This window comes from Engystomops pustulosus, chromosome 5 (assembly GCF_040894005.1).
Source record: "Engystomops pustulosus chromosome 5, aEngPut4.maternal, whole genome shotgun sequence".
Lineage (NCBI taxonomy): Eukaryota > Metazoa > Chordata > Amphibia > Anura > Leptodactylidae > Engystomops > Engystomops pustulosus.
The window spans coordinates 31,169,672-31,193,353 of record NC_092415.1 but is presented as its reverse complement, the minus strand read 5'-3'; the positions used below and the strand labels follow the sequence as shown (position 1 = coordinate 31,193,353).

Here is a 23,682-nt window from a genome sequence, read left to right as displayed (position 1 = left end):
AGTTAAATGCATATATCCCAGGTTTTTTTGCAAACTAGTCAAGAATCTGGAGTATTTTTTGTACGTAATGGTACTCCCACTGGGCTAATCCTGGTTCTGGATTAGATAATGAGTGGAGAAGGAATGTAACACCAGACAGAAGAAATTCACTTTAACTCGTCATAGATGTATTGGGAATGGACAACCATCTAAAGTGTTTGAGGCTCTTCCAGCGATTGTGTTGGTAATAACTGGCAGTTAAAGTTGCAGCATGCCCAATCACATATAAGATTGCATAAGAAGTGCCAATCAGCATATTTCTCAAATCTCCCAACACATCCAAACATCCAAGCCCAGCTCATCGTGCTTGTTAATAGGAACTAGAAAGAACAGTTGTTGACCCTACATCTATCCATTGACCAACATCTATATACCAAGATACGGGATCCTTTTTCTTATTTTAAACCTAGGACAGTAAAAAAATTCTCTTTATAGGCAGTTATTGTGTCCCTTTTTTCGCCTCAAGTCAATAAACAGTCAGTAAACAGTTATTGTAAATCCAATAGATAAGAGTCCACACACACAAAAAGACTTCATATCTTCAAAGGTGAGAATAGTTAACTCACCTGTAACTTCAATCAGGAAATTGTGACGTGTGATAATTATAGCTTCCAGTCCTTAGAGGCACTAATTACTTTTAAGTTGAAGGACTTTAGGTGCTTATGGTGTGTCCTTTATCAGATAAAAGGTGCACAAAAGAGGATGTTATTTAGTAAACATATACATTGTGACAGGTAATGGCCTGGGGGCTGAAGCCTACTGCTAATTCTAAGCATATTATAGAAGACCAGGGACAATGGATGACTAGTGCATGTACTAACAGCTCAGCATCTAACTCATATGATACACTACTTATAAGATAATATATAATAGGGTATAACTATAGCAAAGTTTCCCATATAACAACAATAAATTGGTGGACAACTAAAAAAGATAATATAATTTCTGTATACAGTGCCATAATGGAGAACTACCTGAAAAGTTACTTAATTAATCATTTACCTCTTGGGATAAACACATTATTCCAGTAACGGTCCAGTTCAGCTCGTTCAAACACATTATTAGTGGGTTATAATACTGTATAGGCGGTTTGAGTGGTAATCCAGGACCCAAGCTTTCTAAGGGGTCCATGGCCACCCAAACCACCCACCAAATTTGATACTGAGAAGGACCTTCAACCATGAAATCCTTGTACATTTGTTCCTGCTCTCAATACACATATACACAAGATCCATTTCAGGACCTTGGAAAGTCCTCCAAAGGTCCTGAAACCACAGATTTCAAGCAATCAGAAGGGATTGATCCTCCATTCCCCAAGAAGCTTGATTCTAATACCATACAATATTTAGGAAGTGACTTCCAGACTTGTAGGGGTTATAATAGTCATACAACCCTGGACACATAGCAGTCTTAATCCGCCCCTGAAATACAGGTGTATGGACGGATTTCAGTTGGACCTGTTGAAATTAAATTAAATCGGGGCACTGTTTACACCAGGCATGGAACCAAAAGAATGACACGACTAAAGACTGTGGGTGAGCTGTTGGTGATCTTTCTATATTTTCTGATCATAAACTAGTGTCTAGGTCCACTGAAGTATTCTCCAATGGGCTGGTCCTACCTTGACCACATCATGAGGTCAACTGAACCTTCTAATAGAGGACATTAGGTGTTGTTTAGTAAGGACGATATACAATATTCTATCTAAATCTAAGGATCTTCCTCTATGTAAGATTTGGGTTGTCTTCAGCAAGTTCTAATTGTACACAGGCCCTTTTACTCGATTCACCATTAGACCCGTATTTACTATAGCCCTATTAATGATTATGCATTGGGGCCAGGAGCTCACAGTTACTTTTCAGAATTTGTTTATGTGTTTATATTTGATGCAACTTTCTGCTTAAAGTTCTTTTTTCATTTTATTTTATTTTATCAGTTATGTGTTTTATCACGATTTGTTGCCATGGTTGGTGGCTTTATTGACTATGTTATAGAAATAACAATATAAAAAAAACATGTAAAATCTGGTCTATAAAGCCACTAATAAGATCACATGTATAATGTGATAATGAGAGCTGCTGTCTTATGGGTTGCTTTTGTCATCTGCTCAACTTTTTGTGTACATTAGACCCATTAGTAGGACGTGACCCCAACAGGTCACTGCTAACAATGCCTTGAATCTCCTTGATTCTTCTTACACAGTATAGGACCATTGTGCATCGCTGTTTATATGTTGGAGTCTATCTTTGTTGCAGAACACGATATGTGCAGAATCATTATACACCGCAGCGTCTCATCAGTGCTTTGTTGGTTCGGAGGCGCGACCATGCTAGGGAAAGCCTTGAAAAAGCGCCATTTAGTCGGAAGCCGCTCTTTCACATGTCTACACGGCTTTTGAAGTCACATCATCTATTTGTGTTCAGTGGTGGGATCAGCTGAGAGAACATGGATGGAATCATATTTGCAGCTGGGCAATTACAATGCACCCTAAGATCTGTGAGCTTCAACCATGAACACAGATGCCTTCAAAGTTCTGTTTTTCTTCCATGTGGAAGTCATTGGCATAGAACAGATGCCTTCATTTTGGAGAAACCAGCCTCTGGATATAATTGGTTCTCTCTTCCCATGTCCTCTAGGGACAGTCTATTGCAGATTAAATTAGATGAAAAAGAAGATGAACACAAAACAAAAGCTTTTCATGGGGTTTTTCACCGTTCTTCCCAGGACGACTCTACCGTCGAGAGATTTCTCCGTATTTAATGATAGCACGTTGTCTCTGGTACACAGTAGCATAAATTAAATACATATATCACCATGGCATTTGCAAAAGGAGAGCTCATCATTTATTCATCCTGATTTCTGGTTATAGTAGACAGATTATTAGACTTAGTTATTAAGCATTAATGGTGGAGGCCATTACGGTTGCCTTGCATTGTGATTTTGTAAAGCGTTTATTTTTAACAACCGCCATGCATTTGCTGATAGTTAAAGTAGATGATAAGGCAGACAGGATGTAAGATAATCAGAATAAAGCGCTGTACGCAGCACTGCACGAGGGCTAATGGATCACTACTATTAAAGGGACAGTCATTCAGAAATGTGGGATCCAAAGCTTTGTAATAGAGACCTGCCGCTTTAGGAGGCACTAAATACTTACGTATAGCATTTCCATATTGCTCTGCTATAATACAGAAGATGAGAGAGGGGATTTCTATGTATAGATTGAATACATTTTTATATATGTGTTAAATCGTTTGCCACAATCAGATTTCCTGCACAGCTATGTGCTGAATACAAAAGGGACATTTGCTGATTCAAAAGCACTGAATCCGTTTGTTATGAACTGGTATTAGAACTGCTGGAGTTGATAACTGTAAGGGATATTATGGTAATCAATTTCTGAGACAAAGTTTTGATGCTGCATGATCACCTTTCCATTAGAAAATCTTCCCCAGGATCCATTATGGTGCTTTTCATGATGGTGGCCATGTTGTCAACATGACATAAAAGATAGGTCCTCTCACTAAAGATGAGCAGACTCATACGTTCAGTTCCAATCGTGGCCACGGCTAGTAGCGAGGGGCGTTCACTTGACCACTGGGCCTCCAATCCGGCCGGATCATGTGGACTGAAACTATGTGTCCACTCACCCGTTTCTTGCTGGGGCAGTCAGATATGTTATTTTCCTTTTCTCTTATAATACCAACATATTGCACTAAGCCCATTGGCAACAAGTTATGCCCAACTATCCATGGTTTGGTCTGGTAAATCCCATCAGCACACAAAGCCAGTTTGTTGGATCGAATCACTTGTAGGCATAGGTTTTAGGTAAATGGATATCACAGAGTAGGAAAAAACCCTTAAACTAGGTCACCAACTTGACAACAATAGTTTAACAAACTGTATTGGCCAAAACTCTTTCCCTCACCTCGAGCCAAGGATAAAGCTGTAGTAGTATCGGACAGACTTTACGATTTTGACAGGAATGGACAACCATCTAATGCTATGGTGGTATATCCCAACTAAACCACAAGAGCAGATGCCAGAGAAAAAAACTAAGGTGTTGAATTCACACGTGAACTTCTCATTTAGAATGTGTCCATGCTCAGCCAAGCTGAGGTAAGGGATAAAACTATTCCTCCTCCCTATCCAGAAGCTTTATCCTATAGAGTTGACTATTGCTCATTGTGTAAGTTTACATACTTCCAGATGTGCGAGTGTGTAACTTGTACATAGTTGGCTGTGTACTCATTATATCTGAAATGACCCCTATTCCTTGGGGAAATATTGCATATATTGTACACCAGACTTGTGTGAGAAAGGCTGTGACATTGCGCTGAATAACCAGTAATACTATGGAATCCTTTGTTTATTGGATCATCTTACATTTTAGGCCGGTTGTGCAATTTGGAAACCTTAAAGATGCTTGTTCATCATTGTCCTCGGATAATCTTCTTGATGACTGCCTTATTTAGAAACTGTTGGAATATAGTTGTGGGAAACATAGGATACCCTCATTTTTCTTCATGTGGCGGAGAAGTAAATCTCACATCGTTAGATTGGGTTTCACACATTGTGGTAAAGTTCTGCACATCCAACAAGTTCTCTTTGTTTTACTTTGAATTATTGCAGTTTCCACTCTAAAATATTTCACCTACAAAAACGATAATTTCCTAGCAAGATCACCATAATTCTTAGTAAAACACATGAACACATGGCCCTACACCATCTACACCAAGGATATCGGAATCGAACCGTTGCAAGATAAGTTGTTAGGAGGATCTATCAAAGTTACGTGTCTCTCTAGAATTGTTGGTGGCCATAATTGGAAAAATTCTTATGGCTTCTATTAGATTAATAATTCAGGGAAGAACTCTAAATATGTTAATATAGGAAGTATAGGGCACATGGTAGGAGGTTGCCTAGTACATGACTACTGGGGGCCAGGGCAGTAAATTACATGAATTTTTAGGCAAAAAATGTATTTCAAATATGTTAATAGGTAGCAGGAAGAACGAGAGCCATCTACATGTAATAGGCATCACCTGGTCGTCCCTCTGGAGACCTTGTCATACAGATGCTTATACTGTGATGTCTTTATATGTGTATCTGGGTGTTGATGTATTGGGAGCCATTGAATGCAACTTTTTGGTCTGCTTTCATATAAATCTGCATTCAACCCAAAATAAGCAACATTTACAGCTTCTTATGGCAGGGACCATTACTTTATATTAACAGGCTCTATTACTGGATTTATTTCAATGACTTTTTTCCTATATCAGCAGTGGATACTCAAAGAAAGGAACACAGCGCAGACAGTGTGGTTGACGGTGTAGTGGTCAGACCAGGTTACTGCAGATTAGCCCCCATTAATTCACTCAGTTCAGCTATTACCGGTACATTGAATACTAGAGAAGAGAAAATGATTCAAAATTCGCTTTGCTGAAGCCTTGCCGACATTTTTGTAATATTCAATCAATGTCCAAATCTATTTAATAGGGACCAATGTTTCTTTAGTTGTCCTGGAAATTGGTATACGACCCCCTTCTAGTCCTCTAAAACACAGAATTTTGTATGAAACAGTTCCATCCATATTTGCACATTTTTGAATTTCAATTTTCAAAGCAAATCAGAAAGTATTTAATTTGGTTCGGTGCTTGAAAAACACCAGATTCATGGCAAATAGTTTGTTAATCTCCACTGAAAACGGGGACTTTTTTTAATACAATATTTGATAAATTTAGGACAAATTGGGCACATTCATAAAAAGACTCTAGCCAAACTCATTTAAACTTACCGTATATACTCGAGTATAAGCCGACCCAAGTATAAACCTAATTTTATCACAAAAACCTGGTAAAACCTAAAATTTTTTTACTCGAGTATAAGCCAAGTTTGGGTTTTCAGCACATTTTTTTGTGCTGAAAAACTAGGCTTATACTCGAGTATATATGGTAATTCTCGAAATTTCCTGGTCTTGATAGAATTCATAAGCAATTATATAATCTTCATGATTGTGCCAAGTCAACAAGTTAAAGTTGACAATGAATGTGGTCGGATAACAGATCGTTTGGCCGACTTACCTCCCAAAATCCATGAATGTGTTTGGAAAGGGGTGAAATGGGTAATTTGTTGTATCAAAAATTCAAGGTGCTCAAAGACAACAGTGTGAGCAAATACAAATTTGTCAATAAAATCAAATAGTTTGACTGATCCTAGTGTAAAGTGTATGGGTGCCTCTGGCCTATAGGTTCTGGGTCTTTTTCATGTTGGTTTTCAACATCCTATTTGGCTTATAAAGACCTACAATTTGTACAGATCAGCTCATATGGGAATACTCCGATATAAGTAAATATCAACGGTTTCCAAAAATGGTTTTTGAACTCCTATTCTGTTTCAACTTCTAAAATCCATTCCCAATGAAGACCAAATGGTGGCAAAGGGCCAACGGGAATTGTGTGTCTAATGGATAATGTCCATGGATCCTATATGGTTAAATATACATTATATCTTCTGCCAAACCTTAAAAATGTCCCTACTGCTGTTGAGGTCTACCCAACTTTTGTAGAGAGGAGAATGTTGGTGGTGGTGGCATTTTTGGGGGGAGATTAAAGTACCACAAGATACAAAAGTAGACGGGAATTAGGCAGAAACCTCTCTCCGATTATTATTGCATTCTTTCTAAAGAGAAATATATTTCGCATATGGTTTAAGATTGATAAAAAAAAAACGAGTTTTGGTTCCAGTGATTACATTCCCATCTGTGATTAAGGCTGTCTGTCTACATCTGGCTTTCACATTATATTGCTGTAACAAGAATCCTTTATAAGGCAGGGTTCACTCTGTATTTTATATTAGTTGCAGTCCCAACTACTGCACGGACTTGGTTTTTCACATGTGTAGCTCATTACTTCATACCATTGAGAAAAAGTAATATTTCTTTGGGAATGTATGTTTCTCACAATTTCCATAGCAATGCAACATGTTGAGGCTTTTTTTTTTAAGGATTTTTTTTTAGCTTTTTTTACGGTCGTCTTTGAAAGTTGCAGATCGTGTATGACATATTTTTGGATGAGTTATTGCAGTACAGTGGTCTATCGCTTAACATGGAGGCAAAATGTAAATCAGACACAAGTAGGGTATTGTTGGGGGAAAAAAGAACAACTTAAACATATGTATGTGCAAAAGGCATAAAACCCCTATGTAGTATATACAAAACAAAAGTCTTTGGGTTTTTTTTTAATTTTCAGATTTTAGGCTTATTGTGTATTTGAAAAAAATTTGTGTTGGCATTTGAAAAAAAAATCAGCTTAAGTGACTAATGCCATGGTAAAAAAAAATGGATTTTTTTTTAGAAACTTATGATTATTGATGCTGCCTTAAATTTTGACAGCTTGAAAAAATTGACATTTTTATAAAAGTTTTTATATTGGTGAATCTTGATGACGAAAAAATCTTCTTTATTCTACCTCTTGGTTGACATACTTTATGGCCATAAAATTTTGTCAATTTTATTTTGGCAATTTTACAAAATTTGCTAAACATTTGCCAATTTTTGGGGCAATTTTTATAAGCTATGGCATTTAAAGGCTCAAAAACTGTTTTAACAAAAAATAAATGTTACTTTTCTAGCATAAATTTAACTTCATTTAGGTAAATCTTTAAAATTTGGTAGCTCTTTACTCTCTACCTTAGTATAAGGATAGATTTTGATGGTTCTGGTCGGTTTTCTCAAGTTTTTGAGCATTTATTATAAGTTTGCTCAAAAAAGTGTTGAGTAGACCCAATCAGAATTTTGACTTTAAAGCTGAATTTGGGCTGAATGGTTTCGCTCATCACCACTCATGATATTATAAACTTATATGGGATTTACCAATCTTTTTTATAAAATAAAATCAACTTTTTGGATCCTTTTTGTTCTTTATTGACGTCCACTAAAAAATATCTAATTATCATTGAAATTGGCTCCTACAGTTCCCTATTTCTACAACTTTGCATTGTTTTATGAGTAATAGACCAGTATGGTGGCTTATGAGCCCCTTGAGGCTCTTGACCCCATTGTATGTCGCTCTTGGTGGATGCTAATAGAAAAGATACTGCAGTAAAAATTCAGGTTACGTTCACACTTGAATGTGTTATAAAGGAATAAAGATGCATAATTGGCACTTAACTCTACATATCATCTCTGGCTCTCGACTCCAGGTTTATTTATAGCCAGTTGTAGAATTATTAATAGTATCATGAATAATTCAAGGTCAGACAGATTTCCACTGCAAAGTTTGCACAAATTCATGTTATAGGTCACATGATCTAAGTCTTAAAGATGACTTCAACTTATATAATGAGTTTTAGGATCCTGGTAGATGTTGTGGATGAATGAGTAACCAGACATGGTGTTATAGGAATCCTGGGGTCAACACTGATCTTCCAAGATTTTCTCATACCCAATAAATCGAGACCTCCAGTGAGCTGGAATTAAGATCGGTGATTCTAAAGAAATGTCTGGACAGAGTAGACTAGTGTTACTACAAAAGTTCTGTACTTGGGGAGTAAAACCTTATTTAGAGCTGACATGAAATACAATCCAGAGCTCGTATGACACAACTCGTACCTGGTACGGAGAGAGTTATGTCACCCGAATTCCTTCTTTTATGACAATGAGTATGTTTTATACATCTGCATAAAACTTAACCTTTAATGGAGTGGAAATGAATTGTAATAGATACAGTACTGTATCCTGCACACTGGATTTATGGTAATACCATGGCTTGTTGCCACTGGTAACCAAAGTGATGATTTAAAGAGCATTTCTAAATGAAGAAGTAAAGAAAAAATAGGATTTTCTTTACTATTCGTGTAAAGTTATAATGTTGTAGTCAACAGTTTTTAGGTATAGCTTTAAATGCATAGTTATTTCCAATATGGCCACCAAAAAAGGTTTCAATAGAGGTTTCAATAGAGGTGTCTGTTAGCTGAACAGTTATTCCTAACAATTCCTTTCTTCGTTCCATGAGTGCCCCTAGCTACTAGCCATGGCTATGATTGGTCAATGACAGCCATGGCTGGCTGATAGGTGCATTCATTTGCCGGGTTGGCTGTTTGGCCCCTAATCCGGGTTATATGCCTGGGTCTGGCAGCCAAACCCAAAAACATTCATCAAGTCTGCTCATCTCATCGTCCTGTTGAAAACCAACTAATTAACTAACCAATGTTCTTCTTTCATGATATTTTCATTGAGGAAAAAGTTAGAAGGCTTCTAAAAACATTGGACCCATCAAGATTTGCAGATTTTGATCATATTAATCATTTGTGTTTGATCAGCTTTAAGAGTTGTCCAGTACTATTGATTAGTAGCATATCTACAAGATAGGTCATCAATATCTGTTTAGGGGGCATGACCTGGCCCTATTTTATCTTTTTATGTGTAGATATCCCCATGCTCTGTATAGTGGCCAGGCACTGTAAATGCAAGCTTGGTTCCCTGTAGCTACAGTTACAGTGTCTGACCACTACATAGACCACAGAATCATTTTCTTCCTCCTCAGTACTTTGTGATATGCTATAGGAACAATATTGATCAGATATTCATGACTAGTAATGAATGGACCCAATCATGTTCGGGACCTGGAGCATTTAAATGTAGATGGCACATGTGTACTGCCTAAATTCTGGTCATCTTGACCCCATAATATCAAGAGTTAACCATGAACGTGGGTGCCAGGGTTTGTTTAATGGTGTGGCAGAGGGGGTGGGGGTGTTTAGAGGCGAAACCCAACCCGAACTTGAATTTCTGACTGAAGTTCGGTTTAGAGTTCGGGGCCCCAAACTCTCTTTGTTTGGCACGGATACGAAGATTGTGGGTTTGGGTCAACTTACCGCTATTTATCCAGACCCATCTTAAGTACAATCCTTAAAAAAATATACTGGAAAACCCCTTTAAGCCCTAATATATGCAGTTGGGAAATACATCATCTTTATTTCGACAGAAGGTTAAGTGACAATTTCTGAAATACTTGTAAGGTCCATGATATTATCTTTTGGGATACATCATTCAATATTATTATTAGATGTTTGTTCTATAAGCTCTACATACAATAAATTAAATCTATATTATAATATATCAAGGGCAGAGTGCCCTAACAATAATCAGTATTTCTTATAAGGATATTTCTGTAAGGAATCATTACGGCCACCTTTTTTTAAAAATCTTGCTATAAAATTTCCCTTTTGTCACCGTCTTTCACTTCCGAATATTTTCTTAAATACCGTCTCCTTGACCTTGCCTAGCAGTATTCAGGTAGAGGAGAACTGCCTGGGGGCTGGTTGTCAGGGTCAGTGAAGCATAGAAATCTACAAATCTACCACATATAGAACAGATGATATCAGCAGAAAACATTCAATAAACAGAGATACATTGTGATCGATAAAAGGCACAAGACCGTGAGGTTCAACGTATACTTCTACACATAAAACACTATTTATGGCTATTACTGGATCTTTTCTGTGAACTGCGTCATTAAGTCTTTCTTTTTGAATACATCAATGGTGATAGAGACAAGAGTAGAAACATTTTAGTGAATTTAGATATGATGTTGGGTTTTCGTCAACACCCACCACAAGTGGACAAAGAAGTCATCCCAGGTTTTCTCTGACTTCTGTTCTTCTCAGAGGTCGGTAAAATGGGCAGCAGCTAGTGAGACTAGCCTATACATACTATGCTCTGAAAGTCTGACTGATAATTCAAAGGGCAGGGTTGAGAATCTCAGAACACATACGGCGTGCAACCTACTCTTAGATGGAGAGATTAAGAGCAAAGGCCTGGGGTACGAAAGTATAGAGCCCCTAGGGTAGAAACAAGTGTTTTACCTATATATTATGAATTTTCATGAATTTATACTGTGAACCAGTTTCTTACTTATTATAGAAGATGAAGTAAGACTAGTACGTGGACACCCATTCATTCTAAGATACATTAACATTCACTGTCTGGTTTGCCTAAGCACTGTAAATCATTTTGGTGGTCCCTGTCATAGAACTTCCTGAATTTCTTAATGACTGGGGACCCACCTGCTGATGCAGTTCAATTCTCCAACACTGGTATATTTCATACATTAAAATATTTTTGGTTTATCATGAATTGCTATGATGCTGGGAGTATGGATGCATCTCCCCTATAACTTTGGGGACACAGTTAAACTTTGAGGCACCGCCATGGGCACCGCTTTATCGCCTCACAGCAAAAATTTCAAGAAAAGAAAATATAATAGCAGATGTTTGATACATTATTTGAATGTTGCATCTGAAACAACCTTTATAGGGTGCTACACGACAATTATTGTATTTCAAACTTATCTTAATTTTGCACCAAAATTTGCATCTATATACGTCATTGAAGTGAACACTAAAATCTTTTAATATATTGTCTCTCTTTGGATTTTAACAACCTCCTTGTTCTTTCTTAAATCTCTGCTGCATTCTCTTGCATGAGAGTCAGCATCTCACTTAGGAGTCAGATTGCATAAAAGTCTATGCAGAAGGGAGGGGGGTCACAGCAGTTAGGTCTCCACCTACCAGCTCAGTCTGTATCAGCTAATTACTGATAGAGACAGCAGATAATAGAGCTGCAACTCACATAATGTCTAGAAACCGATGCTATCCTTTCATGTACACACACTGCATCCTATTTTTCAAAAAGTTTTTGTTTTTTTAAAGTTGAGTCACGCTTTAATTGAATTCCATTGTCTTTGTCTGCAGCATTTCTCTCTTTTTACATCTTGCTTGTGGTTCTCTTTACCCTTATTGTGATTTCTTTGTGAGATGCGTTGGGCATCCTTGTATATCTTTGTGTCCTGATCACAGACAGAAAACATCTTGCCCTCCTAGAATTGAGCTTTTCAACTTGTAGGAGACTGTATTTCCTCATGCAAACGTCTCCATTCATGGACCCCATCTGATTTAAGTCTTCTTTTTGTGTTTCTGAGATGAAGTAGTGGTCTAGGACCGGCAGTATTAATGGGCTGTGCCCCACACGGAGGTCTGAGAATAATGTAGCTGTGCTGGCTGATCCCGGGTCACTATGATGCGTGAAATCAATTTATCTGAATCTCTTTGCCTCTATAGGAATTTGGCTGTTTGCCAGTTGTTTTCATTTAATGTCCTTTGTGTTGAACACAGACAAGCAGGATTGCTTTGTGTTTCTTTCCCCCTCCATCGCCGGCTGCCGCCTCGCCACCATATTATAAGCAATAATCTCCGAGATGTAAAGGAATGGATTTTTGTATTGCATTGAAAGATTAGGATGAAATTAAATTGAAAATGAACACAAGTAGAAACTATTAGCCAATTTACAATTCACAAATCATTTCGCTGTGAATAATGGTGACGCGAGATGCAAAGGCGACAGCTCAGCTCATTTCTATATATATGTTTACATTAAGGTATGAGAGGATTCGGTAATCTCATGTGTATTGTTGTTGTGGATGGGAAGGCTCTTCTTGGAGGATTTATAATTGAGCAGTGATATAGATGTGTAAAAATGGAAATCCATACATAATATACTGTATATATATATATATATATATATATATATATCTATATATATCTATATATATATATTTATAAATATTACTGGTCCACCCGTTATATTACTTCTACTCTGGCATGAGGTCTACTTTATGTATATTATATTTGGGTATTATATTCATAAAGTTAGGTCAATAGTGATAATCTTGGTTCATCTACTGACCATATTCTTTAAAGGATCTGACCAGAAGACAGTGTTAAAGGGGTTTTACAAGATCATGGAAAACCCCCACGGGCCGGAGTGGGAAAAAAGAAAAACATACTTACCTACCTCTGGCTTCTCCTAGTTCTACATTGCTCTGGTTTTTCCATTTTTTAGACCTGTGGCCAGTCAAAAGTACCAGGACGGACTCAGAACCCTCTCCATCTAATGATGGACTTTTTGAACCACCGTGTCACTTCGATTTTCCAGGAAAAACTTACGGGCAAATTTACTTACCTGGTCCTGTCGCAATCCCTGATTCGGACAGGCCGATGAAGATGAAGTCCGGCCGAAGCTTGTGCGCCCGAGTTCCTGCATCCGTCGCTTCCTCCGCCAAGGTCCGCCAGGGTTCACCTTCTTCTTCCTGGTGCTTGTAAGTGCTTGTCCTGCAGCACATTTCTAAATGTTTACTCCCGCACGTAGTCCGAATCCGTCGGGTTGTCCGACGGCCCGCCCCCCGATTTGTGTTGCGTGCAAGCAAAATCCAATCGCTTGCACCAAAATCCTCTGTTAAATGCAGCGCAAAACGGAAATCATCGGGAAACCTGATGAAAATGTGCTCTCGGACCCTTAGTAAATGAGCCCCACTGTGTTCTTAGGTTTGAGGAGGCCACTCATTGGATGAAGCAAGTTCCATGATCCCAAGGCTAGATATAGTTCCAAAACCTGGAAGCAACATGGGAACTAGGAACATCTTTTTTCACCCACGCAAAGATGTTATTACGTTAGAAACATTTGCCTTGAACTTGTGCAGGTTTGTGCCCCAAAGTCTATTACTACATTCAGGTTGATTGTTAGTTTAGAGTAAATTTATTATTCTGAGTTCATGATGAGCACAATATGTAGTCGCTGTATCTGCTGGGTGAAAACCTGCCACTGGAGGGTATAGTGAAAAGTAAAAAGAGAATATGAGAAAATCCTTTTATTTAATAATAATGCAACAATTTTCCTATTCATCCCTCGATACAAAAAGATAGATGTTTTGGTGTCCTTGAAGGCAACTAGTAATGCTAGTTAAAGATTTCAGATGGCTTTCATATTATTGTGTATCGTAAAGTGCGCACTGATAGAATAGAGACAGTTGGGGGCAAATTTATAACAAAATCTACAATGTTTGTAGTAACTTGTGCAAAAAATATCCTAAATACCTGGAAAACGGGGTGTGGTGGCTTAGCTGAAAGGGGGTTTACCTTGCACCCAAAACTATGCAAATGCTTTAAAAATATCACGCATTTTTGTGATGTAAAAAAACCCAACAAACTGTTAAAAGTTGCAATGTCTAACCCCTTAGACTATGTAGGCGGTCGGAAGAACAAAATGTCCTTCCGACCCTAAAGTCAGAAGATCCAGGGTTGGATCCCGGGGCAACTGAAATTGTGTACAGCAGGACCGATAGAGACAGGTTGGACTTATTTCTGTGAAATGCTGCATTTTTGTTAATAACAGTGAATTAGAGAATGTGTTATTGTGTTATCCTGGATATATACTGTACAAAAAATTAAAACTGTGAGAGACAATTCTTTTTACGCAGACATCTCTCTTATTTATCAATGCTGTCTAATGGATTTCCCAAAAAAGCAACCAATCACAGCCACATTTACTTTATTAAATTGTTAGGGTAAAAAGAAAATGACACTGTGATTGGTGAAGGGGGCAAAAAAGATATTTCTACTTTTAGACAGTTTTGTATGTGGCATGTCCTGGTACTAGGATTCCTAGTAGTGCTGAAGCGGCAGTGGCCTCTGTGGGGAATTACAGCTCATAAACAAGGCCGTCTCTGATAATCTACAGCCATATGTTCGCCCTACACTAAACCCATTTCACATCACCATCAGGCCACACTGAAGCCCCCCTCCCCCTGACTGATTGGAAATGTACAGCGGATCCACATACTGCTGACTTTTACATGTAGACCCCGAGGGGATGTGTTTAACCCCTTTCTGACAGCGCTAATCAAATTCGCATGCTGACTGCAAACAGGGGAGGGGGACGGATTTTACAGAACGTTTCTATACTCCTGTATACTTGTATATACTACTCCATACAGTATATGACACCTGTGCCGCCTTTATACTATATACAGATGGGTATATGATGAACATATTGTAGCATTTAGTACATTTATAATATATTTTTGATTAACATTTATCCTGTGTATTTTAATTACCGAGATCAGTCTTATGACTAGAGTGCATATACTTCTATATATATATATATATAAATATATATATATATATATTATACATAGTTAATACATAGTTAATGTATGTATGTGAACCTGTGCCACTTATATTGATGTTTGAAACGTTAATTTTGTAAAATTTTTTGACTAATGTTATGTGATTGAATTAACCAGACACCAATCTTCTGATTAGAGTGTATATACTTCTTCATACAGGGATGTGACCCTGTGCCGCTGTATACAGGCTACACATAGAGATGTCTATTTTGTACATATATAATTCATTTTTTTAAATTAATATTCAAATGATTTGACTCAATGAACCAGGTAGCGATCTTATGATTGGAGCTTGTATGTTGGTCGTGTCACATCAAAGGGTCACACGTGCAAATACCAGACTTACAAGTTTTTTTGGTAAAAATGGCCGCCCCCGAGTACATTATGATTACACATGTACAGTATATATTGTAGACGGCTCGGGGCTGTGTTAACCATGTCTGGGGTATGAATGAATTTATATATCGATTTCTGTTCTCATCTTTGAAGGGATATAACATGCGGCTATAACATGATACTGATTACTGGCAAGGAGAAGACGTATTAGTGAGCGTTTGTTTCCAGGGGCTGGCCAGGATGGGGTAGCGGGGGGAAGGGCAGAGGCTATTCTTGCGGAAGTTGATAGGCAGAACATTGGAGCCGAGGCTCCGGGGTCAGATCCATACACGCTTCCTTGTTATAATTACCCGCAGAGCAAAACATCTAAGTACAGGGTGTGTGAACGGGCTGTATCTGGGGCTGCAGATCACACATCCTGCCGGTGTGTGACAGCGGGCTATCTGTGCGCTGCCTGGGTTCCTTCCATTCACTGAGCCCATTGTGTGCGGCAGGGCTGGGTCAGGAACTGGCCCGGCTTCTCTCCTTCTGCTTTCACTGCTGACAGATACAATATTTTCCCTCATACCTTGGCAAGTGCCCAGTGGCTTTCTATAGCCAGAAAATCCTGAACATTATTGATTGACAAGGTCACGTTGAGGGGCTGCATGTATGACCCCAATAACTGCAGCTGCTGCAGAATCTTTTATTATTATGCCTTTAAGTATTTTAGGGTTTTTATCTGGGATAATGCACAGGGCACCTATAGCCCAGTAGGGGGAGGTAGAGGCATACAAGTTAGGTAGATTCTGTAGGTTTGTTCTTAGGATTCATTTGTATGTAAGTTGAGACAGGTGTATTCTGCAAGTATAACCTCAGACATAACTTTTTTCCATCCCTGTGACAATGTTATATAGAATTGTTTCCCCTAAATCCCTTCCTCGTGCAATCCCTTCCATTCCTTGGGTGAACTTGATGGACAATTGTCTATTTTCAACCATATAAACTATGATACTATGAATAGGACTTCGTCATCAGAACAATAAAGCTTCGTTACAGACACCTCTGATAATTCTTATGTTGACCATTGCAGCCTGGAGCTAAAGTACAATATACTATCAGCATCTAGATAACTTCATCAGAGGGCACAATAGGCAGAGAGCTCCGTCTGTAACTAGGGATCGTGTGTAAGTCAGCACTTTTAAAGGGATTCTCCCAGGGTTGAAAAAACTTGGCTGTTTACTTTCAAAAACAGCGCCACCTCTGACCATGGGTAGTGCATGGTATTGCAACTAAGCTCTATGCATTGCTATACGGCTGAGTTGCAATACCTGCTCCAACCAGGTGGGACTGTTTTTGGAAGAAAGCAGCCATGTTTCTCAACCTCAGGAGAACCTCTTTAAGTCGGGGACTATTACATCAGTATTATAGAGAATAAAAGGGTGGATGGGATGCTCCTGATTCTCCAGGATCTATTGTAATAATATGAGTCACTTAGGGGAATCACGGAGAAAAGGGATGCTGACCCACATCCTCCTCAGGTGCTTAATCTGTATCAGCGTCCTCAGGTTGCCCATACAGTTTATGGCAGACTCCTTGCCCTGGCATTCAGAGTTATGAAGACATTCAGATCAAACATTTCAGACTCTTACTAAAACAAAGAAAACTAGCCAGGGAGCAACCCCACTTGTCTATCATCTCTATCTATCCATCTATCTAAACGCTGCACATGGCACAGATTATCACTTTTTTTTTTCATCTCACTTTTTGGAGTGCTGCCTTAGATATGTTGGATTCTGGCCTGGTACTTGGATCTCTGCAGCCAACCTTGTGAAGGCTTTGTACTCTGTGCTATTTAGGACTATCTATCTAGAAAAATAGAAAAACCAAGTCCGCACAGGGCAAGAAATCCTCAACAGAGGGGGGTGCAAAGCCTCCACAGGTCCGGGGGAGGTCCTTTAGTAATAATAGTAGAAAAAACACAGGCAGCACTCCAGTTGTCCAAAAATATAATTAGATTTCTGGACAACTGGAATGCTGCCTGCGTTTTTTCGACTTTTTTTGTAGTTTTTTCTATCTGTCTATTTATCTATCGTTGAAAAAAGTGTAGGCAGCATTCAAAAAATCCAAAATTCCAAAGGGTGAAGTTTATTGAAACCAGTTTCAATAATTTTCACCCTTTGGAATTTTGTATTTTTGGAGTGCTGCCTACACTTTTTTCAACTTTACTACTGAAAGATCTTGCCAGGATCCATGGAGGCTGTGCACCCCCTCTATTGAGGTTTCTCTCCACTGTACAGACTTGGTTTTCTTCTATCTATCTCCTATCTATCTATCTATCTATTGTGCAATCTAATTTTGCACAATCTCTCATCTTCGCAGTCATAAATGTAGTAGTAATCAAGTGAATCGCTGCTAATGGTTAGACGCTTCTAGTCCCGCCTGCCCGTAGACAGAGTTGGGAAGCGGTGAGGTCATTTTGTCATCTTGTCACATTCATTGCATCCTCTCGTAGCCTGGAGATTTCTTCAATCACTTTGTGTCTGGTGGTGATCGCTATCATTGCTCATTAGCGCCACCTTGTGGCTCCTGGGAGTAAATGTGTCACAATTCCAACCTTTGCATTCCACACATTCCAATTAAAATCTCCGGTTATCCATGTGCCGGTCTTCATGTAGAGGATACAGGACCCTAAAATAGGGTCCTCTTCACTGAATCTTGCACTAAGGTTGTGTTTCCGCTTCTACGTTCCGTAGTGTAAGTGATATATGAGCAATTTTTTAGAAGACGTTCAGGGATCTGCATATTATTACTGAATAAGGGGCGCATCGCAAAGAAAAATCATATAACAGAGCAGAAGGATTTCATCACAGTATCTTGAAAAAAAAAAAAAATCATGGGAAATGTGCAGAAGAGCAAAAGTGTAAGCTCCAAGCGGCCAAATCAGAAAATTGGATTAGGCCCCCACCCTGACCGGCTTTTATCTTCACACAATGCGCGTTACTAGGAGAGCAGAGAGAAAAAAGCAGATTGGGGAAGGTGTCACATCTTATTATGCAGGTCCTGAGATGAATGGACTGACTGGGATGGACCGTCTGCTAGTTACATGCATGATGGCATATGTAGTCGATATAGAGCGTTAGCTCTTGTTACATGTTTTGGGTAGTAGATGGTTACATTGATGGTATCGGTGCCAAAGAAAGATGGATACTACCTACCAGCTACACTTGTAGGGGTGGAGGTTATGACCGGGCCCTGGAGCCTGTACTACATACAATACATTATGCATCTCAAGTTATGACTCTGAAGCTACCATTTATTTGATACAGATACTTGGCTGAACTTACCAAATCTGGTGAGACTGGCTGAATCTCCTTACAAGAAAGGGACAGGCAGGCAAAACGTGATGTCAAATTACAGGAATAATATAAACAGTGCTGAAACAGTACAAAAATAATGCACAAAGTGATGTCACAGGACAGAGATACTACACACAGTGATGTCACAGTAAATGAATAATACACACAGTGATGTCACAGTAAAGGGATAATACACACAGTGATGTCACAGAACAGGGATAATACACACAGTGATGTCACAGTACAGGGATAATACACACAGTGATGTCACAGTACAGGGATAATACACACAGTAATGTCACAGTACAGGGATAATAAAGACAGTGATGCCACAGTAAATGAATAATACACACAGTGATATCACAGTGCAGAGATAATACACACCATACAGTCATAGTACAGGGTAATACACACAGTGATGTCACAGTACAGGGATAATACACACAGTGATGTCACAGTACAGGGATAATACACACAGTGATGTCACAGTACAGGGATAATATACACACTGTGATGTCACAGTACAGGGATAATACACACAGTGATATCACAGTACAGGGATAATACACACAGTGATGTCTCAGTGCAGGGATAATACACACAGTGATGTCACAGTACAGGGATAATACACACAGTGATGTCACAGTACAGGGATAATATACACACAGTGATGTCACAGTACGGGGATAATACACACAGTGATGTCACAGTACAGGGATAATACACACAGTGATGTCACAGTAAAGAAATAATACACACAGTGATGTCACAGTACAGAGATAATGCACACAGTGATGTCACAGTACAGAGATAATACACAGAGTGATGTCACAGTACAGGGATAATACACACAGTGATGTCACAGTAAAGAAATAATACACACAGTGGTGTCACAGTACAGGGATACTACACACAGTGATGTCACAGTACAGGGATTATACACACAGTGATGTCACAGTACAGGGATAATACACACAGTGATGTCACAGTACAAGGATAATACACACAGGAATGTCACAGTACAGGGATTATACACACAGTGATGTCACAGTACAGGGATAATACACACAGTGATGTCACAGTACAAGGATAATACACACAGTGATGTTGCAGTACAGTGATAATACACACAGTGATGTCACAGTACAAGGATAATACACACAGTGATGTTGCAGTACAGGGATAATACACAGAGTGATGTCACAGTACAGGTATAATACACACAGTGATGTCACAGTACAGGTATAATACACACAGTGATGTCGCAGTACAGGGATGTCAGCTGGGACTACTCATAACTTTGAGGATGATGCTATGCACTATCCCAGTGTCTATGGGACAGATCCCATGGGCTCAGCTCAGGGCCACTACTTATGTTGAATGGGATTTGGAGGGCTGCTGCATCGTTTTTAGTAATAATCCCGCCATTCATTGCTTTCCTTATTAGCATTTATTGTTGCAAGCGTACAAGCAGAAAATGTGAAATTGTGGTGTCATGAATAGCTGAGCACAGCGCCACAGCCTTGTAATGGTGCCTGCAGTGCTGTGCGGGGTGGGGACGCCGGGCGGGCTGGCCAGATGGCAGCCTGCATACAGCAAAGCTGCAGGTTTTTGTCCCTGATGATGAGAGGAGGGAAGATTCGCTGAAGCATATGCAATCCCCCTCGCATTTTAACAAAACTAACTCGCCATCAGTCACAACCCAGAGTGGCTGACATTAAAACAATGGCTTTTCAATAAAATGTTAAGAGAGCTTGTGCAATGAATTTAGTTGAACTTAAATGCTGCCATCTATTTAGCCGGGGAAGAATCACCCAGAGCACCCAGCAGTCTGGAGGGAGACTCCATAGACAATCCCATTTTATTTCATAGACTGTTTGCAATTCATCAGGATTCTATGCAAAGCCACCTGTTCACTTAGCGGATGGAATAATTTATACTCCAGCCTTGTGTGTATATGCCGGTAGTCCCTTCCCCGCTGTGTGTATATATAGAAGACGCAATGGCGCCCATTATTACACTCAAATATTTGCTTTGTGTTCCTGAACTATCATATATGTACATTAGAGGGGGCGAGATGTCACTAGTTTCTGGTTGTAGTCGGCACATGTGCTATTATATCATACACTGACGGTATATGTCATCATATTCACTTACCATATGTATTATATTGTATCATATCAATCTATAGTATGTCATATTCATTTATGTGTTATATTGTATCATATACATCTATAGAATGTCATATTCATTTATGTGTCATATTGTATCATTTATATCCATGTACTATAGTATGTCATATTCACTTATGTATTGTATGATATACATTTGTATATCATATCCTATACATACTATTATATCATATATACTCTCATAGACTATATTATATCATATACACTTCTATACTCATATACTATATTATATTATATACTTCTATACACCCTAAGCATTATGTTGTATCATGTATTCATATGTACTACATTGTATTCTATACTCCTATATGATATTATACATTCCTATATGCTATAATACATCCTATACACTTACAGAATATATAATATTATGTCATAATATCCTATATGCTATATTACATCCTATACACATACTGTATATATAATATTTTGTCATATATTCCTATATGCTATATTACACCCTATACACATACTGTATATATAATATTGTCATAATATCCTATATGCTATATTACATCCTATACACTTACTGTATATATATAATATTATGTCATTATTTCCTATATGCTATATTACATTCTATACACATACTGTATATATAATATTTTGTCATATATTCCTGTATGCTATATTACATCCTATACTTTTCAATTCTATATTTATTGATGTCATTGATTGCATAGGGTTTAATTGATTTCTTGGCTGAGATGAAGTGAGAGTAGTCCATAGGGCTGGACCCACCCATACAGATCCCCCATTACGTGGGTCTGCCCTGCCAGTGGGAGACTTTAGGAACCCACTAATAGCCTACAGCTCGCTGGAACATTGAAGACTGTGAAGAAACAAATTAGAATTTGAAAGCCCCACAATTACTTGTACTTTTTGTGCTGGGGAGAGATCATTTTCTAATGGGGAAGTCTCATTTGGTAGCCACCGGTCTGAGATTTAAACCGGGGGGGAGAATGTGGGCATTAGCAAGTCCACCCATCCAAGCTGGTTTGTCAATAACTCATGAAGCCCACCCTAGAATGAGGGTCTATTGACCATTCATCAATGCTCCATGGCTGATCATTGAGTGCCGCCTCTTCATTCAGTTTATCAAGTCTTGCACATAGAAAGGCAAGGGAAAAAAAGCCTTATTCAGCTTTGTTAAAGCCAACAAGGAGTAAAACTTGCCATTTGAACCCTTTCTGGCCCTGGTTTTCTCTGTTAATGCAGCTCTGCTTAGAAGAGCGCCTTTATTTGGTGGGTTAGAATATCTGAGACTATTCTCTGCCTCTGAATAGCTGGTGGCAGGAAAGAGCAGATGTGGTAGGAGTGTATTTGGTCGGGTGTATTGCTTTCAATTAGGATCAATCAGGTGTCAGCTTCTTTACAATGCACTCACTTAATACCCACTGTGTGAAGTCATGAATTCTCCATGCATCACAACAGAGCAGCTTATAAGTAGGAGATCATAGCCCCGGACCAAGACAGAGACACCAGATCCTTGCTGAATCCTGCTCACTGCCATCCTCTCCCGATGCATTTCTATAGTGTGTTAGACCATGCCGGTAAGTTCTGTAGATCTGTCCACTCTATAGTGTCTCAGCTTAGCACTTGGCTTGGGAAGACGCCTTCATTACGATGCTTTTAAGATGTAGATCAAAAAGTCTCTTGGTACCTAGAGATAGACCAAGCTACGTTCTACGTCTTGTGTTTTATCTCCATCCATCCTGGAAACGATCCGCGTCTTCCGACGCCTCGCCCTATAAATACGAGTATTAAATGATGCAAACTGTTATTGTAGCTGTGTTAAAAAACACCTATCAAGGAATATGTATTCAGGGAGCGCTGCCAAAGAGGTTGAAGTCTGCAACTATTAAATAATGAGGACGAGGGGAAAAAAAAAAAGTGAGCTTGCAGCTGGCTGCTGGAGGAGAAAACACTGAAGTAGTCTCAGATGCTCAGGCATCCTGTCAAAGCCTTCTCTACAACCAGCTTCAAGGTGACAATCCCCAGGGATCCTGCTTCTGTTGACGTGGATCAATTTAAAGTGGCAATTACTCCAGTCAGATAACGACTTTAAAAGCCTTTTTACGCAAGGAAAGGATGCATAATCACCCGGCTTATGGGAGGTGAATTTTAAGTCAAGGCACTGCAAATTTTTTTTGTTCATCCAGATTTGCTATCGGAGATGTTGTACTTTAGAAAGAATTGAAGTAGATATGTGGATGTGGAATGAGCATGGGTGGCTAAAGGGGTTTCTAGAGTCTGGGTGATCACATATATGGGGTGCGGTATGGGTGAGAATGGGTTAAACACCAAGAAAAAAAAGTTACAAAATCAAAAAGTTGGGTTTAAGGTTTTTGTGGCTCAAGTTGGACTTGCGGAGAGACACTGGTCCTCATTGAAGGGTGTAGACCCAATGACCCATGGGAATGGCATGTAAATTATCTTGACTCCAGTATTGGGCTAATATGAGATTTCCAAAGGCTAATGTGCATACTTATTTTTTCCTATGTAAGTTATATCCCCCTAAAGAGAGAATCATCAAATGTAACCTCTTTTTAAGATTTTATTTTATTAATGTAATGTTGCAATGTTTCATTGTTTCGCGCCCCTTAATTTTGCTTTTTATTTCTGATTTACCTGCACGAGACTTTAAAGGGGAAGTCAAGTCTAGAGATATCTCATCTATGTTTGCTTTTGGAAAAAAGATAACTCTAAGGTCCGGGCCAATGAACCAGTAAGTTCTGAAAGGCGTCGTAATAC

At 38.8% G+C, this 23,682-nt stretch overlaps 1 protein-coding gene across 3 annotated transcripts in view; it reads left to right on the top strand.

Annotated features, from left to right (window-relative positions):
• The window catches only part of RUNX1T1 (RUNX1 partner transcriptional co-repressor 1), a 110,472-nt gene that overhangs the window by 14,060 nt on the left and 72,730 nt on the right, over positions 1–23,682 (top strand). Inside the window, exon 1 of one of the 3 annotated variants that reach the window (XM_072151527.1) lies at positions 22,378–22,481. The exons of 1 other annotated variant lie outside the window; for it this stretch is intronic. In XM_072151527.1, the coding sequence (XP_072007628.1) occupies positions 22,451–22,481 (31 nt within the window). In that variant the 5' untranslated portion in view covers positions 22,378–22,450. Of the gene's footprint in view, positions 1–22,377; positions 22,482–23,682 lie in introns of those variants that run through there. One more of the 3 variants, XM_072151521.1, reaches the window with a different exon arrangement.